A 19,404-nucleotide genomic window follows, 5' to 3' on the forward strand; every position below is an offset into this window, starting at 1 on the left:
TTGTGGGCAGCCCTTTTTAAAATAATACTTTTAATCAGCCATGCATGATTGTGCTCATGGACCGTGACATGTTTTACGCAGTTAAGCGTGACGATATTATTAACTAAACGTTTCTTGGTCGTTTTTGCGACTTTATTTCGTTTCTAAATCGTTTATTAACAACTAGAAGGCAAAATATAATCAAAATCGTCCATGAAATGAGTCTGCAAGTTGATGAAGAGTCAATTCATCGCTTGGAGGGTACGGATCCCACAAATGTGGTCGGTGGTTTGGTTATAAAGAAGAAAAAACCCACTGATGGACCTGTCTTCAAGAAACCGGAGATTAAAGAGTCTTTACTGGGATTGGATAAATTGGCAGCTATAAAGGCAAGTTATAAGCAGTACTATTTAAAAAAACCCGTTTTCGCTTTATAAATTACTAGAGATGGGCCAAAACTGCAAGTGTTCTGTTTTGTCGAGCATGAGCTTCTCACATTAATACTCGGTGCAATGTGACGTCACGAACGCTAGTTTTGTAGCTATCCAAGGTCCCTTACGTTGCCAGTGGTGTATCAAGTTGTACAGACCCCAGAAGTACGTTTTTTACATTTTAATGCACTAAAAAGTCATTTTTTTCCTTGGATACCATTTTGGACACTATAGTTTCGTATGTTAGAGGGGCATGAATATGGAAATTTAATACTCGGGTCAGTTTGAAAAAACTGCTTGGCCGAGCACCAAACATTGAAAACAGCAATGCTCGATACCGAGTACTCAGGTTCTGGCTCGGCTCGGCCCATTTCTATAAATTACAAATGGCTTTAGTTTTACCTATTCTTAAAAATGCCTTTGGAATATGCCTTTTTTTTCAAAAAATATTGTGTATGCAGCTGTCATACTCTGCAGACTGGAGAATATGGTGTATCTGTGGTGTAGCTGCAGCACAATCAGCGATTATGCACCAATTGTGCACTTTTACTGTTTTGTGCTCCTTAATGTTGAGAAGTTATTTTCCATATGGTGGTTGTATTGATGCTACTGTATTGCTAAGTTTTGTTTCACCAAGCGCAATGAACTCAACTTAATTGTCAAAACAACTTACATTTATAAAATAGTTTTGCTTGTATGTTTTTTTTCACATTTTGAGCCTGTTTAAGTTGTTTTTAAATAACATTTGCGTTTTTTCAGAGAGAGCAAGCTGAAGTTGATCGTCAGAATGCTGATTGGAAATCGCAATCACAAAGTAGCAGGGATAGGTAAGTTTCAGGAATCTTTGACCATTTTAATTATGGGTCCCCTTCTATGAAGGGGACACATATTGTTTTTGTCCGTATTTTTTTTTCTTTTTTCTGTCTAACGCTGGTTTGTCAAACGCGTTTGGTCAAGAAAGAATGCTTTAAATTTATTCAAATTTACACAGATGTTAGCTATCGTTTTAAACCTGATACTCTTAAAGTTTGACCCCGAATGACCCAGCGGTTCACCCACAAGCCCCCAAAACGTAAAAATTTTAAAACGGCTGTACTGACTAAAGTACATGATCTAAGAGTTTCATGCTTTGTTGGTTGGTGCAATGTAAAGTATTCTAAATAATTTTCTAATTTTTTATTGGATTTACCCATTTTTACTCCTTTAACCCCGAAATAATCGTCACCCCTTAAATCCCGAAATAATCTTTTTTGGTTTTAGGCCAGAAATACAAGCCCTAATGTGCTGAAATTTGAAACATTTGTTTGCAGTGGTTTACTCGTTTAGTATTCAAAAATTTGCCTTAATCGGCCAAATAATGACTTTCACACCCCATAGTTCGTGTACACTGTCAGTCAGACAGAAGTCCCAAGGGAGTCATTCACTGGTTAACGATTAAAACGGTTTTGTGCAGAGTGGGAGGGATCAGCTTGACGTCCGGACAGACGTTTTAAGAGACAGTCTTTTCGGTGATTAGAAATCAGCTGTTGTTTTTTTCCTTAAGAATCTAAAAATCACCGCAACATTTGTTTGCTGTAAATCCGCACAGACATGCGTGTGGGGACCCATTAGTTTTTGTTTACAAAAACAATCATATGTGTAGATCAAATGATGTGTATAGTAAATTGGTAAATATCGTATAGAATATATAAAATGGAAGTATATATATCAGAAAGCCACCCTTCTAGTTTACTCTAATTTTGATTGCCTTATTGGTTTTACTGTATATTGTTTTTTTCATTTTAGATTTAAAGAGTAACTCTATGTATATACTGGTTCTGTTTCAGTTTACTTCCCAGGATTTATAATTCACCATTCCTAACTAATAAGACACCAATAAAAGTGTCTACAGTATGAAGGATATGCAGTTTTGCAATACACAAGCTATATGCCTCCATGACTATGTTTCAATGAGTGAATGTTGATTTTTTTAGGTCTTAGATATAATTTTTACTGTTTTGACAATGTAAGCAAGGTGGATCACATGGTGTATTTGCCTTTACTAAGGTAGTTTCATTTCCATGGATCAATTGATTTGATTTTCAACTGGTGACATGTATTTAATACTTGTTCTGCACAGAAAGTGGATATTGTATATGGGGCAGTAACAAATGCTTAGTGGTTTATTTGATATGTTTTGTTTTTTTCAGAAAGTATCGCCCTGCTCGGGTCGAAACACCCTCCTATACTGGTGGTGTGAGCAAAACCTACAGAGAAACACAAAAGAAAAGAGAAAAGAAGAGAGAAAGAGAAGGAGTGTATGCCTCCACCTCCAAAGGTAACTGACTGAGCAATACTTGTGTACGAAACGTTTTGTATTGGTAAACTTGTCAGCATTTACATTTATTTCTTTAAAGTAAAAAGCATAGCATGTAACATAAAACAATATTTCAATGCAAATTTTTGTTTTATCTATAGTGGTAAAACAAACTTTTTTGGAACATTTTCAAATTCATTATTTTTTGGCATACACATTTGTACAGAAGATTTTGTGTTGTCTTGTAGATAAATATGACAGAAGAGATAGAAATCACAGAAGTGAAAGGAGTGAAAGAAGTCAACGAAGTGAGAGGAGAAATGATTGGGAAGAAACTCCATCACGTTCCAGACAGAATTTATATCCTGACACACCAAGGGTTCATGGAAGAAGTATGGTTTTGTCATAATTGTTGCACTTTTATAAGAAACGATCAATTGTGTTGTGGTGTACGACAGGTGTGGCCACATGTCGATCGTGGTGGACTGGTCTATCGCCAATGAATTCTCCACTACTAATCAAAAGCTTATTAATTATGGGTCCCCTTCCATGAAGGGGTCACATATTGTTTTTGTCTATATTTTTTTTTCTTTTTTTCTTTTTTCTTTTTTTCTTTCTAACACAGATTTGTTCCCACGTTTTGGTCAAGAAAGAATGGTTCAAACTTTTTCAAATTTACACACATTACAGATATTGGTCTAAAGATGGTCCATGTGAATTTTGACCCCGTTTGATCCCTCGGTTCACCCACAGCCCCCCAAAACGTGAAATTTTTAGCGCGGATTTGTTCCCACGTTTTGGTCAAGAAAGAATGGTTCAAAGTTTTTCAAATTGACACACATAATAGTTATTGGTCTAAAGATGGTCCATGTGAATTTTGACCCCGTTTGATCCCTCGGTTCACCCACAGCACCCCAAAACGTGAAATTTTTAGCGTGGCTATTGTTCCCACGTTTTGGTCAAGAAAGAATGGTTCAAACTTTTTCAATTTTACACACATTACAGATATTGGTCTAAAGATGGTCCATGTGAATTTTGACCCCGTATGACCCAGAGATTCACCCACAGGCCCCCGAAACGTAAATGTGTCTAACGCTCGTTTGGTCAAGAAAGACACTGTAGGCAGAAGTACCAAGAGAGTAACTCACTGGTTTACGATAGCGGGAGGGCTCAGCTTGACGTCGGACAGACGTTTTACGAGACATCGTTTCAGTGATTAGAAATCAGCTGTTTTGCACAGCAATGCTATGTCGTTTTATTAAGTTATCACTCACATTTTTAGTTTTGGCGAAGGTTTTACACCTATGACGTGATTTAAGCCTAATAACCGTGCTTCGGTTTTGTATATGTCAAGAAAAACTTTGTTAATAAAAGTTAAGATGAAAAATTTAACATGACTTTTTTGCCAAATAAATGTTTTTTTAAATGCTCGCTGTCAGGTTGGCCGCCGCATGATCACGGGTTACTTAAGGTCAACTTGTCGGTATTACAAACACAGCTCAGAACTTTCTTCATAACGTAGCGTTTTTTTAACAATCAATTTAGGAGTCAATACTCAAGGCATGTATAAATTAGGCTTAACAGTATTGTTGAACACGAATGACGGCGTGCTATTGAAAACGGTGTCAAAAGGTCAAACAGTCGTTTGGCGTGTGCACCCTGAGAGGTTACTACAGGTCAATGGTACTCATTTTGCGAAACAAAGTTATATGAAAAACAATTTGTTATGTATACACTTGTAGCAAATTGCTTTTTAATTTAAAGTGTCTGTAACACAACTGTTACAGCTTTCTAAAAAAAATTGCCCGACCTTGGAGGACTATATCTGGGTTAAAGCAAGAGATTAGATTTAAGTCTTTGTTACGTTTTTTTAATGTTTTTGTAATTACATGACAATAATAGTGCAAAAAGAATACGAACAATTTTTTTTATTGTTGGGTTAATGCTTTCTAAAAATTTGTCCTTAAGAATGTAAAAATCACCGCAACATTTGTTTACCGTAAATCCGCACAAACATGCGTGTGGGGACCCATTAGTTTTTGTTTACAAAAACAATCATATGTGTAGATCAAATGATGTGTATAGTAAATTGGTAAATATCGTATAGAATATATAAAATGGAAGTATATCAGAAAGCCACTCTTCTAGTTCAAAAACAAATTTATAAATATCAAACAGCACTTCTGACATTTTGACACAACGCACAAATGTGCAATGAGACAATAATTAGGTAAATGTCACTTTCTTTGTTGCGTAACAATTGTGATTTTGGCTCTAAATTATGTCGTAACAACTACAATGTTTGTCGTCACAACTTGAGTGTTTGCGTTAACAAAGCAGTTGTAATTGATTGGGGAGATTTAAAAGTTCCCACTGACTACTTTGATGAAAAATATGTACATATGCGACGTTTCATTGTTGTGAGAACTTGGTGATGCTTGACAATAAAACTCATGACTATAAATATGTGGTAATTGTCAATCAAATTTTCATGCTGAAATTTGCGTTATTTTTTTGTGTCTGTGGCAGCCTAAATTACTACAGATCAGTCGATCGTGTACAATTGAGAAATTTTTTTGTCAATCTAGACGACTAACAACTTGGCCACCCCTGGTGTACGGCATCAAATGGCTGTGCTATGTTCTTCTTTTCCCCCAAAAAAATTTATGCAAGTTTGTCAAATTTAGATGATGTTGGTGGTTCAACATGGGACGACGATGATGAAGGGTCGTCACGGCGATCATGGGAATCCCCCTCTCCCTCTATACATAGGAGGGGAGACCGCTCAGATCGATCAATACGAGAGAGCACAGGCAATAGGTAAAATGTTGTGTCTTTAATTTGTGATGAAGTTTTAAGTTATAGCAAGCACAAGTTTTATTACAACAATATCAAGCTAACACCAGCTATAAAAAATAATACTAATAGTATGTGGCAGATTTTGATAGTAAAATGTATTCCCTTTTTTCTTCCATACCCTAATTTTTCTTAACCTAAAAACATTTTGATTACTTTTATTTCCCCTTAAATTCTTTAAATTTACCATCAGTTAAGAACCTCTGCATGAGTCTGTAAAGACACAGACTTGACAAATCTCTCTGCTTTGGGATACAGACCTTTGTCAGCAGCCTTTGCCTTGACTTGCAAAAGATGAATTACTTCTTCAGACATAATAAAAAAAATTATGCCACTCAGGTCAAGAAGATCCAATGAAACACCATTGCCGACTCCCTCATACAAATACAACAAGTGGCATAAAGATAGAAGACATATTGGAAATACTCCTGCTTCCCAAGGTGAGGAAATATTGTTGTAAACTAGTTTCTGCTCACAAACTTTACCAAACCAAAACATAGCTGAACATATATATAAGAAGAATGCTAATTTTATGTTCCAGAAGTGTTTTTTTTTGTTAGTGATAATCATGGGTAAAATAGATTTTAAAATAAACCTTGGTTTTTAGAACAAGGTGAAATATCAACGCCAATAAATTATATTGAAACCATTTGAAACTAACAGTTCCTTAAAATTTTCTGTTGGTTACCTGTTTTTGTGGGTCTATTGTTCTTTTAGTCTTATAATAATAAGTAAAATAGAATTTAACATATATTTTTGGTGTTCAAATACAGGGTAAAAGGCTTACAACAACCAATTTTCACTATTTCGAAATTAAATTTGTTTTCTTTTAAGGAGATTCAGGTTTCGGTGATCAAGACAGAAGTAAATGGGAAGAGGAACAATTAAAGGCAGATCGTGATTGGTAAGCCTGAGCTAAAACAATTCCTGTGTTTACAACAGACATTTATGCATTGTGCTCCCAATGAGTCCCCTGTCGAGCTGCCTGATTTATTACAAGTGCATTGAATTAGTTCAACCAGTGGTGGGATTTGTAACAGAACCGGCTGAAAAATATGACTTTTATGATAGAACCTGCTGACAAAAAATTTGAATCACACAAATGAGTTCAACACATTGCGATCCACTGGATTGGAGCAATACCACACAAGTTACTTGCTCAGGAAAACACAAGTGGCGAAGATAGGATTATAACTTATGACCTTGTAAAGACAAGGCGGTTGCTTTAACTACTCTGCCTTTTTGCAGTTTAAACAAAACCTGCTTTCAAACCTTTAACTTAGCACTCAGCATGTCAACGTAATGAGACAGAAATGCTCTATAAACAACTCAATAAATTTCAAAATTCAGCAATCGTAAATGTTTGCAGGTATATGTTGGATGAGGGCTACGATGAAAGTCACAATCCATTCTCATCGACATCGGATGATTATGTTGAAAAGCGAGAACAACAACTCAAACAGCAGAAGACAGAACGCATGTCAGCACGACGAAAACAAATTAACGAGGTAAACCAATTAAAAATGATTAAAAGTTATATAAAATGCAAGCATGTTTTTTTTTCTTGTACAAAAAGAAACCTGTAACATTTATAATGTAAACACCAAGACACTACATGTTGATGACAATCATAGGGTTTAAGTACTGTTACAAAACAACAAGTTAAAATTACTGCTTTGTGCATTCAAGTTGTCAGTACTACGCTTTGAGTTTAGTCAAATATTAAACATTAATGTAAATTATAGTACTCCAGGTCAATGGACAGCGTTACTGCATTATGACACAATAATTGATTTCAGGACAACGAGAAATGGGAGGCAAATCGAATGATGAGAAGTGGGGTTGTTCTTCAAACCAAACTGGAAGAGATTGATCTGAATGAGCAAGCTGGTGCAAGGGTTCATCTCTTTGTTCATAATATTGTTCCTCCGTTTCTGGATGGAAGAATTGTGTTTACGAAGCAGTTTGAACCAGTTGTGCCACTTAGGGTGAGTTTTACATCACTGCAACTATTTTGTACAGCAAATTGGTATTAGTTTTTACTGTGCAAATGTGTTAAAAATATCATTTGAATATTACATGGGTATCCTTGTTCTTGTAAGTAGCATTGGCCCTAGGTTTAACTGAGACAAGATTAGAACCCACTGCTACCACGTTTAATATATTAAAAGAACATATTTAAAGAGTGATTACCTTTTTTGTGTTTTTATTAGCAATAGGTTTCCTTTTTAGAAAAAAATGGGATTAGACCCCCTTCACTTTTCAGCCTGTAGCAGTTTTCCAACTGCTGGTTTTTTTAAACAGAATTTAAAGAGCCCACTCTTAATGATCCAGCATATGTGAATAAATGATTTTTTTTTTTCATTTGTTCGTCTTTCTACAGGACAATACATGTGACATGGCAGTGGTGTCGAGAAACGGAAGTTTACTTGTGAGAAAATTCCGGGAACAAAAGGAAAGAAAAAAAGCTCAACACAAAGATTGGGAATTAGCTGGGACGAATCTTGGGAATATTCTCGGAGTCAAGAAAAAAGATGATCGTGAGGTGAGAAGTATGAAATAGGGATAGACTGATTATATTATCAGCACCGATATTTTGCATATTATCGATTATCAATATCGTTATTTTTGTCATCGGACGGCAAATAAACGGCGTATGTTTTTAATTATGATATTTATGCATGCCGCAGCTGTGGCTAGCCTTAGGCAATAAAGCAAAATAACCCCGAAAGCTTTGATGCTATGATGTGGGTTTCGTTATTTCAGTTTTTACACGGTTACGTTCGGTATACGTATAGCGGAGCACGACTTTTGAACAACATGTTTTTGTTACTTTGTAAAACAATCACCCAACGTTTGCATTTTAAACAACGTTGGATTCTTTTGTCGTTAAAAAGGTTTCAATGTGAGCTATTTACTGCAAACAAATTATCGGCCTACTTAACTACAGATCTCTTAGAAAAATCAGCAACAGTTGTCTAAAAATAATTTAGATGTAAACCCGTTTCCTAACGCTGATGATTAGTTTCTAAGACTTTTGACTGGTTCTATTAACGTTCCCCAAGCTCCAAACTCACTTTCTGGTGAGCTCCATCCATATAGCGCTTCATAATACAGTGTAGCTGCAGGGCGTTTAATCATGATCCACCAATAGTGCCCTCCACTGTTTTGCGCTTCATGACGTTTCAACGTTGTGCAGGACACGAACCTGGCCGAATGGTCTGGCGCGCCTGACCCACATAAAAAACCTGATCGGGATTCGTCCCCGGGAGTGTCCTGGGTTCGAACCCCGTGAAAAAAAATTTTTAAAAAAAACGTTGCGCAGCAATTTCCAGCTTGCTGATTGTTTTTAGTGTAATTTTATCGCTATGTTGTCTTTCACCAAGCGAAATAAACTCAACTCAACTTAGTGTTTATAAAAGATATTTTTTGCAGGATCCGTCTATGGGCGAAAGCACAGACTTCAAATCTTCACAACGTTTCGCACAACACATGGGCAAGAAGTCTGACGCGTCTAGTGATTTTGCCAGAAGCAAAAGTTTAAAGCAACAAAGGCAATACCTGCCAATATACGCTGTCAAAGAAGAGGTTAAGAAATTGCTTTATACCTAAACTTTGATTTCATTCCATAAGTTTTATCTATGTATGCAATCCTTTTTAAGTGGAAATTTGAAAATTATTTCAAAATACTTTATGCGACTGTTCGTCTAATTTTACTGAACTATTTTGTTGTTTGTTGCAGCTTTTAAACATTATTCGTGAAAACAACATTGTAATTGTGGTTGGCGAAACAGGTTCAGGCAAAACAACACAACTTGCGCAGGTCAGTAAAAACAAAGCTACGTATATTTTTGATAGAAAATCGGGCGTTCTATTTTACTAAGAAACGCCTATAAAAAGCTCGTGCCGTTTTTGACATGACTTTCTTTAGAAGGACACTTATGCGGAAATCAGTTATTTGTTGTAATCCTTATCTTGTATGAGAACTGTTCAGAACAGAGGTGTATAACCTTTATCACTTATTGGCCAAATACAATGCGGCTCGCTGGTGGTTTGAAAGATAAGAAATGTTGTCCATAAAAGGCTTAAATTTTGGGTTTTACTGTGTGAAAATATTTTTTATATTTTTCAGTACTTGCATGAGGACGGTTATTCCAAGTACGGTATGATCGGGTGCACTCAACCGAGACGTGTGGCTGCAATGTCAGTTGCGAAGCGAGTTAGTGAAGAAATGAATGTAACTTTGGGTGAAGAAGTCGGTTACGCGATTCGATTCGAAGATGTAACCTCTGATGTAAGTATCGTTTTGTAATTTCATTGTTAAATGTTAAATGCGCTGATGAGTTGACTAAGCAATATTATTTGTTACATTACCTTACCTTTTTCCAACTAAACTTAGACATAAGAATTTGCATTTTGGGGTAATTACTTCAGTATATTGGTTTTTACACGCTCCAATAACTTTTGTTTAAAACATCAATGCATTTTACAATACTTTTCAATCTGCTGTCAGAAATCACTAAAAACAACTAAAATTTTAAAAAACATCACATTTCATCCACAAGTGGCGTTATACTGAACGAGCCGGTCACCAAGATTTCCTAGGATAAATCTAGTCTGCGGTGGGATTCGAACCCACGACACGAGCGTATTCAGCGCTTGCGCTCCAGTAACTGAGCTGCAATGGCTCAGTGGTAGGTCGCTGCCTCTACCTTGTATGCCGCACATGTCGTAGTAGGGATCGCCAGGTTGACCAGTAATAAGCTAAGATGAAAATAAATTCATTACTGAGATCAGCCCTGAAGCGTCCATTCAGACCAGCGATCACCGCATACCCATCTATGTAAATCTCTAGCCTGCGGTGGGATTCGAACTCACGGCTTTTGCTCAAACTGATCTACTCAAACCCAGTGCACCGACCATGGTTAGCCCGAATTTTAGGCAGCGTTGCTGCACATGTTAACTTTAAAGTAGGATATTGTCAATTTGATCATTGATATGCTAAATAGAACATAAATTCATCGCTGGTTAAGCCCCAAACTATTTTGCCTTAAATGTAATACAAACATTCTTTACAGAAAACTATCCTAAAGTATATGACTGATGGAATTTTGCTCCGAGAGTCCTTGCGCGAATCCGATTTAGATGGCTACAGTTGCGTTATAATGGATGAGGCGCACGAACGTTCACTCAACACCGATGTTTTGTTCGGATTGCTGCGCGAAGTGGCCGCTAGGAGGCGTGATCTTAAGTTGATTGTGACGTCAGCTACGATGGACGCCGATAAGTTTTCACGTTTTTTCGGGAATGTCCCAATGTATACGGTGGGTTAAATTAGTGCGTCGTTTTTCCTTCTTTTTGCAAAATTTCAAGAGATAGGCTTGTTATCTTATCTTGGTCAGCGTATTTATAAAACTAGCAAGACACCCAGTTTCAGCAAAACCATGACTGGTCAGTTGGGTAAGTTAAGTTTGCAATTCTTGATCCGACTTCAATTGAGTATCACCTAAAAGGATCACTAGTGGAATATACGCTTATTACAGGTTAAAATCCACTGCTCTGGTAGAATTTTGTGCCAATTTTCGTTTCGTGTTAATTTTATGCATGGGCAGCATTTTTAATACTGAAATAACGCCAAACTGTTTACACATCGACGTGCTGTAGTATAGAAACATACAAACAACCGAGGCCCAATAGAATATAAACATACAAACAACCGAGGCCCAATACACACAGACTTCGCCTTTCTCTCATGTGTAATAAAGTTGTGTCGTTTAGATTCCCGGCCGAACATTTCCAGTGGATGTTCTCTTCAGTAAATCAGTTGTGGAAGATTATGTGGAGGCAGCGGTGAAACAAGCGCTACAAATCCATGTACAAGCCAGAAAAGGTATTTCCCCTGATGCCTCTACGTCACAGGCAGAAAGTGACGTCATACCGCTTTTTTCAAATTTAATGTTTTCGTTAAATATTTATGATGTCACAAATTAATCTACATGTTGCGTGACGTCATTGTTCACTGAACTGACGTCACAGTTTACGTTTTTGGTTAAATTCCGAAAATGCAGAAACTTACTGAAAAAGTTCTGACGTCATCAAAGTCATGTAACCTTTGCGGTTTTGTTGCTGATAGCGACGTGTTATATTTTAACAGGTGACATTCTTGTCTTTATGCCTGGTCAGGAAGATATCGAGGTGACTTGTGAAACTTTAACTGGTAAGTTGTGATGAAATCTCTAGTGTGTAATATGGTCAACACAAACCACACGGAGTCCCAATCATTCGTTATCGCGCAGTGTTTTCGTTGCGATGTGCTTGCGTTTACTTCTTTTTTCCTTTGTTTATCGCGCACTGTACTACGTGCATTCAGTGTTATTTACCCTGGTAAAGGCAACCTGTATAGGACGTCGAAACGTCGGTACAAAAATACAATTGCCAGAAGAGCTCTATATAGTTGATAATATGCCTGGTAGCAATAGCTTACATATGCAAACTGGATAATGTTACTGAAAATCAACCCAGGAAGACAAAAAAAACACAAATACAGTTGAGTTGAGTTTATTTCGCCTGGCATAATCGTAGCAGTACAACTGCGCTAAAATAGCCAAGCCGGAAATACTAGTCAATTGACCACAATTGGAAATATACTTAAAAGCGTGGGTATTTAAACTAGTAAGTTAATGGTTTGAAGAGTATTAACATATTGCAAACAATCTTTACTGTTTATTGAGTTATTTCATAAATAATATCGTTTAAATTTCCGCGTTTTTTTCAAAAAAACGTTGTTGCTCCACAAAAAACAGTGCATCACTAATGCTTTGTTTTTGGTCACCTTGGCTTAAAACTTCTCGAAAAAGTAAATCAGTTTGTAACGTAACAATTAGGGATGGGCCGAGCCGAGCCAGAACCCGAGTACTCGGTACCGAGCATCGCTGTTTTCAATGCTCGGTGCTCGGCCGAGCAGTTGCACAAACTGACCCGAGCGTTAAATTTGCATATTCATGCCCTGCTAACATATGTAACCAGTGTTCGAAATGGTTTCTATGAACAAAAACGAATGATTTTTCAAATGTATTAGATGGTGGAAAAAACGCGTACTTCATGGGCATGTACAGCTTAATACACCGCTGGTGACTTGAGAGACCTTGTAGACCTAAAACGTAGAAAGGGGATTTTTTTGTGAAGTCACAATGCACCGAGCGTGCTCGGCCGAGCACCGAGCATTAATGTGAGATGCTCGGTGCTCGACCAAACAGAACATTTGCAGTTTTGGCACATCCCTAGTAACAATGATTCTATTTTGTTCGTTAGAGCGAGTTGATGAGCTTGATGACGTCGCTCCTCTTGCAGTCCTCCCGATCTACTCCCAACTTCCATCCGATCTTCAAGCTAAGATCTTCCAGAAAGCACCAGACGGTGTGAGAAAGTGTGTTGTGGCTACAAACATCGCTGAGACTTCACTAACTGGTAAAAATATCATTGATAAACGTTTTGCCCCTAAAAAATAGATTTTGGAACAATAAAAACGCTTAAATTAGTTTATCATCCCCGGGATACGTGAGCAAAATGTTTTATGGCATTTAAACTTAAAAAGTATACGGCCCGGTAACGAACTCCTCGCGGACCGGCGGTTAATTGCCAACCACTGTTTTAGAACATATAAATATATACCTATTTTAACAGCTGGTGTTCCGAATCAAAGTTGTAAGCCGGGTCGGGATTTTGGGGTACAGTTTAAATAAAACTGGCTCATTCGGGCCTGACTTCACATTTGGCCGTAATTTCGCCATGGAATAAATCTAACTTCTTAATAAGTTCGTTTTTTCAAAAATGGGTCCCCGCTGGGTTTCAGTCTTGTATTGTCGGGGCGGGCTCAAAATTTCAGGCTGGTTTACAACTTCATATATTGTGGAGTGCAGCACATTAAACCCAAAATAAAAACAACTGGCATTAAAGCTGTTTTTCCCTATTTTTCTTGTAAAATCCTTACATTCATGACATGATTTTAATACAATAAGCTACACAAGAATACAAAAAAAACTAAAATAAAACCCAGGATTAAACCTATTACTTGTTGTTTTTAGTGGATGGAATAGCTTTCGTGGTCGACCCCGGTTATTGCAAACTGAAGGTATTTAATTCTCGTATTGGAATGGACGCATTATCCGTATTTCCTGTGTCGCAAGCAAATGCCAACCAACGGTCTGGAAGAGCGGGTCGTACGGAAGCAGGGTAAGTAATAATATCAGTGCGTCTATATCAGGGGTGCACAATCGGTGGTAAAATCGCGAATCCAAAACTGTTGCCTATGAATAGTTATGGAAATAATTTTGAAAATTGATTGGTATTGCTGTGATGAACGAATTAGTCGGTCAGCAAGCATTTATTCGATATGGCGTTTTGAAATGGGCCTGGCGTACTATGATTTATATAGGAGTGTGCCGTGATCGCTGGTCTACATATACGCTTCAGGGCTGATCCCAGTTATGAATTGATGTTCATATTATCTGATACTGGTCAATCTGGCGATCCCCTACTACGAAGCTGACATGTGCAGCCTACGGGGCAGGCAACGGTTCTTGTGATTCGACTTTCGGCGGATTATCCACTGAGCCTGTCTAGCTCAGTTGGTAGAGCGCGAGTGGCGGAAAAATCCTGTCGTGGGTTCGAATCCCACCGTGGGACAGATTTATGTAGCCTTTGCCTTGCCATATGGTGGTGAATGCTTGGTGGCCTGATGATTCGGTATGACGCCTAATGGGCTGGCGTTTTATGATTTATAGTTATTGCGTTAAGATGCTTAACAGTAGTGTCTCGTAGAAATGATTACTTGTAGGCAGTGATGGGATTCATTTTTTTTGTCAGTCGGTTCTATCACAAAAGTCACATTTTTCAGCCGGTTCCGTTACAAAAAGTCCATTGACCGTAACCAGTAATGGTAACCGACTCGCTGATCTCTTAAAATTTCCTAAGACGCTTCTATAACACCGTTCGAACCGGCCTAATCCCACCACTGCTTGTAGGTAAAAATGTTAGTTTTTAAATTGATTTATTATGTATTGTAGAGTTGCCTACCGACTGTACACCCTCAATCAATACAAGAATGAAATGTTGATATCAACTATTCCTGAAATACAACGGACCAACCTGGCCAATGTGGTACTTCTGTTGAAATCACTGGGTGTTCAGGATTTACTCAAATTTCATTTTATGGATCCTCCTCCCCAGGTGAGGGCGCCATTGAGCACCTTTTTGTTGTTAATTTTGTGTAATATATGAAACTTTTTCCGGGTTTCATAAAAAAAAGGAAAATTTTAAAAATAGTTAAAAATTTGAAATGTTAGTAGAAAAAAAGTTAAAGACCGATGCCAGGATGTAACAACAACAATGGCGTCGTTCTACTTTCGCTCTGTGACGTAAAAGTCGACAAATAACTAAGGTCTAATTTTAGAAATTAAATGCAGGTCAATATTCTGAAGTATTTTGCGTTACTTTCAGTTGCAATAATTCATTTAATAGAGAACTTTTTTTGGTTTTATACACAAAACACAGATTTTTTTTAATAAAATAGGGGAACTTAGAGACCACATGCAAATATAAAAGAACAATTTCATCAGTCTATTTGGCAAACAATGATCTAGTTTCAGAATATTACATTTTAGAAACACATTCTGAACATGATGTATTTTATGTTTCTTTCAGTTGCAATAATCATTGATAAAGTTGGTGTTTCCTAGTTTTGAAAATTAAAAAAAAAACATGACCTTATTCAAAATGTAAAAACAACCATGGTTTCTTTCTACTTACGGATTGTGACGTAACGGTTGACAAACAACAATGGTCTTATTCTAAAACTTTGAAATGCAGGACAATATATTGAATTCGATGTATCAATTGTGGAACTTGGGAGCTCTTGACAACACAGGAGCACTGACCACTTGTGGGCGCACCATGGTTGAGTTCCCTCTTGATCCCCCACTGTCAAAAATGATGATTGTAGCATGTGATATGGGCTGTTGTGACGAAATTTTGGTAAGTTAAGAATTAGTAATTTGTTGCTTGCTAGTCTAAGTGTAAATTTTATACGTTTTTTTTCAAATTACTACTTTTTAACACACAAACGTTTTTTTGTGTGTGAAAAGCCCGATTTTTAAGTCATTTTAGTGGTTTTTATTAATATTTTTAGGAGGGGCTCAGTATTACCCTTAATTGCCCGGTGATGCTCCAGTTTGAAACCTAATTTTATATTAAAACTGATATTTTACAACTGTCAAATATTTTATCATATTTTATGCTGTCAAACTTATATTTTAACACAAATTACTTTCTGAAGACTCCAACATCAAATAAACAAGTGTGAAGAATAACTAAAATATTGTCTAGACTCTAAACGTTGCAATGTTTTACTTAAATATATTTGCTTTCCTTGTTACAGACACGTTTGTTCTTTTGTCTATTTCTGCCGCTAGACACAACAATTTCATCCAACCAGACTTAATGCGCAATATTTTATAACACTGGTTTCAATTGTGGCTTAAAAAATATAAATTAAATTGATTTAGAAACATCCCTAAAAATTGATAGTAACATTTCCCGATATCGTTTCAGACGATTGTATCCATGTTATCGGTTCCGGCGATATTTTATCGTCCAACCGGCAGAGAAGAAGAGAGTGACGCAAAACGCGAGAAGTTTTGCGTTCCAGAAAGTGATCACATGACTTTGCTCAATGTTTATCAACAGTGGAAAGCGAACGGGTGAGGAAATAACGGAAAAGCGGAATCAGACATAAACTGTTCCGTAAAAAATCTTTCTTTAAATTTTTTTGGGGGGATCTGTGTTTTGAAATACTTACCGATCGTGTTCGATAGTTTATTCTTTGTTTAGACAAAATTTTAACTCAAAATTTAGGATTTAAAAAAATCGCATAAAAATCCACACCTTCAATAGTAATGAAAAAGACGTTCAAAGATGAAGCCTATATGCTTCAAAACAGATATCTTAAAAAAATAAATAATAATAATAAAATATTCTAACCCACCAATACAAGAACTAAACCCGAATAAAATGTATGTAAAATATTTACTGTAACATTTAATATGAAAGATGAACAAAATCATTGAATTCAAGCTTTGCATTGACGATAGCGACAGCGATCGGCGTATAGATGTTGTATCCACTATATACAAGCTCCTTAGTATGATGGTAGTATGATGTATGGTGCCTTCAGTGGGCCTGGCGTACTGTAAATTAGTTATGTTGTATTGATGACAGCAGCGATTGTTTAAATGTTTGCTTTTGAATCTATTCACATTGTGTAAGCTCTCTAGTAGTTTTGCTTTTGACCAAGCCATTCCATCCGATCCTCTAACTCTCATTTATCCTCAGTTATTCAGCTACTTGGTGTAACGAACACTTCATCCACGCCAAAGCGATGCGCAAAGTTCGAGAGGTCAGATCGCAATTAAAGGAAATTGCCGAACAACAGAAAATGCCGCTCAAATCAGCTGGAAATGATTGGGACGCGATAAGAAAATGCATTTGTGCCGCTTATTTCCATCACGCAGCAATGTTAAAGGTAAGATATTCTTTTGGTTAGGATGCAAAATTGTATTCTTTTTACACGAAATCTTACGAACGGGGCGGAATTTTAAAACTTAAGGGAAGGAATTTGCTGGCTCTGGGAATATAACCTGTAAAATTGATAAAAGACCCAATTTAAATTGATCTTTGTATGGTTCAGCATCTACTATGTAGTATATTAGGAAGGAACGAAAATGTTTTGAATCGTTAAGGGAGGAGGAACTAGTGCATTAGGCCACTGTAAATCTCACTCTAAATTTAAACTAGTCATTTTGGAATGACCCGTTTTTGAGAACAGTTTCGACAGAACCCACAAGCTTACGAAACACAACCATATACAATTTAATCACTAGGGAATCGGCGAATATGTAAATCTTCGTAACGGGATGCCATGCCACTTGCATCCTACCTCTGCCCTCTTCGGGATGGGATTCACACCCGATTACGTAGTCTACCACGAACTGGTGATGACGTCACGGGAGTATATGCAATCGGTGACGGCCGTAGAGGGAGAATGGCTGGCGGAACTGGGTCCCATGTTTTACAGTGTTAAGGAATCAGCAAAGACCAGAAAGGTAAGGAAATAAGGAATTCGATAGAATGGGTCTGTAAGTAAGAGTGTTAAATGTTCTGTGCTCGGTAGAGTCTGCTGAAGTTATTAAGACGTCACCAATGTTCTTCAAAACTAATGTGTGTTAACTTTTGACGCTTTTTGACGCTAATAAGACGAAGATTGCCTAAAACGTTTGAAATAGAATGTTGTAATTTTACATCATTGTCTTATTCAAATAGAAGCGGATGTTTAATAGTCATAATCACCCAAACAATATTTGACATAAAAAACACATTTACAGAAAAAACTAATTAAATTTAATGCAGTTATAGGACTTACTGACTGCAAGATCACACAAGTGCAATGGAATTTAGTTAGACACAAAAAAACATTTTCAACAAAATGAGTTATGGACAAATTTATTGTTTACAATTTATTTAATATCTACAACTCTCTGGTAATTTTTGTTTTTGATTAACTTCATGTAAAAACATATGTATATATCTGCCACACTGCACTAGGGTGAATGCGTTTTGCGAACTTATTTACTTTTCTTTGACATTTCGTTTTCCTCTTTACAGGAAAAGCGACAAGCCACCAAAGTAAAGTTGAGTCAAATGGAGGAGGAGCTTGCTCTTGCTGATGAGCAGATTAAGAGGAGGAAGTTGGAGCAGGAGAATGAGAGGAGTGGAGATACAAAAAAGTGAGAGGAACTTTTTTATTGCAAGAAGCAGAATTAACACACCTTCACATAAACAGTATTATACGCATTTGCACAATAGTTTAAATGTAAAATGTTGAAACAAATTATTAACATAAGAAGACAGCGGCCTACAGCTGCCCCATAATTTAGGTCGTTTTAGGAAACGTTGGCAGAATTTAGGTTGGGTAAAAGTTTAAAAGTTGCGCTGTAATCACAGCAACAGAAGACCGAATGCATCCATAGAGTTAGATGGGACAAAATAGCAAAAATTCTTGACTTATTTTAAGACAGTGGTTATCAACCTTATTCGGATCGCGACTTCTCTATGGCTGCGTACCATCTAATTCTAAACCCTGTTTGGATGGGTAGACCAAAAGATAGGCTTGTTCTTGGTTAGCAATTCCAAACGGAATGCTTAAGACACGAGTTTCGCCCGAACCAGGACTATTTAGTTGGTTCAGTTATGTTGCATTTCATGGCCTGACTTGAATTAAGTAGAGCCAAAAGCTATGCGCGTACCACCTTAAAAGCTCCGGTGTATGTGTGAAAACTTTTGCTCATTGTGGCACTTCAAATATTACCCTCCCTTCTATATCCAACCCTGGTCTAACACTCAAATGTATTTTTAACAGAAATCGAATTGCTACTCCCGGTCAAAAGGGAGCAGCTACACCGAGAAGAACACCAGGACGTTTTGGTTTATGAAATCCATGCAGTGTTTCACACAAAAAATCGGAAGTCAATTGCTCCATGCGATATTGGCTGGCGTAGAGCAAAAATGGAGCGGAAAAGTTGATGTGAAAGTACTTCTAAAATCTCTTACTTACTGCCTGTTTTGTAATCGATCACATGTGTACATTTGTTATGTGCGATAACAGGCGTCTTATGCTGCGTTTTTTTTATGAAAGTTTCCGTTTTGGAAACACTGCTGTGGCAGACAACTCAATAAATCATTGATGATGTCACTTTTTTACCCAAAAACTAATCAAAAAACAATATTATG

At 37.0% G+C, this 19,404-nt stretch overlaps 1 protein-coding gene across 1 annotated transcript; it reads left to right on the forward strand.

The window, feature by feature from the left end:
- The first annotated feature begins 88 nt into the window (after positions 1-88).
- On the forward strand, positions 89-19,366 carry LOC145216481 (pre-mRNA-splicing factor ATP-dependent RNA helicase PRP16-like). Its single transcript, XM_080084505.1, has 25 exons — positions 89-368; positions 1,170-1,237; positions 2,600-2,727; positions 2,955-3,098; positions 5,394-5,526; positions 5,902-6,002; positions 6,400-6,466; positions 6,932-7,070; positions 7,362-7,550; positions 7,946-8,107; positions 8,998-9,150; positions 9,305-9,385; positions 9,695-9,856; positions 10,641-10,886; positions 11,341-11,452; positions 11,717-11,779; positions 12,874-13,029; positions 13,647-13,794; positions 14,628-14,790; positions 15,430-15,594; positions 16,171-16,319; positions 16,951-17,140; positions 17,499-17,720; positions 18,280-18,401; positions 19,034-19,366. Exons 1-25 carry the CDS (start codon positions 198-200, stop codon positions 19,104-19,106), a joined length of 3,507 nt encoding a protein of 1,168 aa, XP_079940631.1. The 5' UTR covers positions 89-197; the 3' UTR covers positions 19,107-19,366.
- Positions 19,367-19,404: the final 38 nt, after the last annotated feature.

This window comes from Phallusia mammillata, chromosome 1 (assembly GCF_965637545.1).
Source record: "Phallusia mammillata chromosome 1, kaPhaMamm4.hap1.1, whole genome shotgun sequence".
Taxonomy (NCBI): Eukaryota; Metazoa; Chordata; class Ascidiacea; order Phlebobranchia; family Ascidiidae; genus Phallusia; species Phallusia mammillata.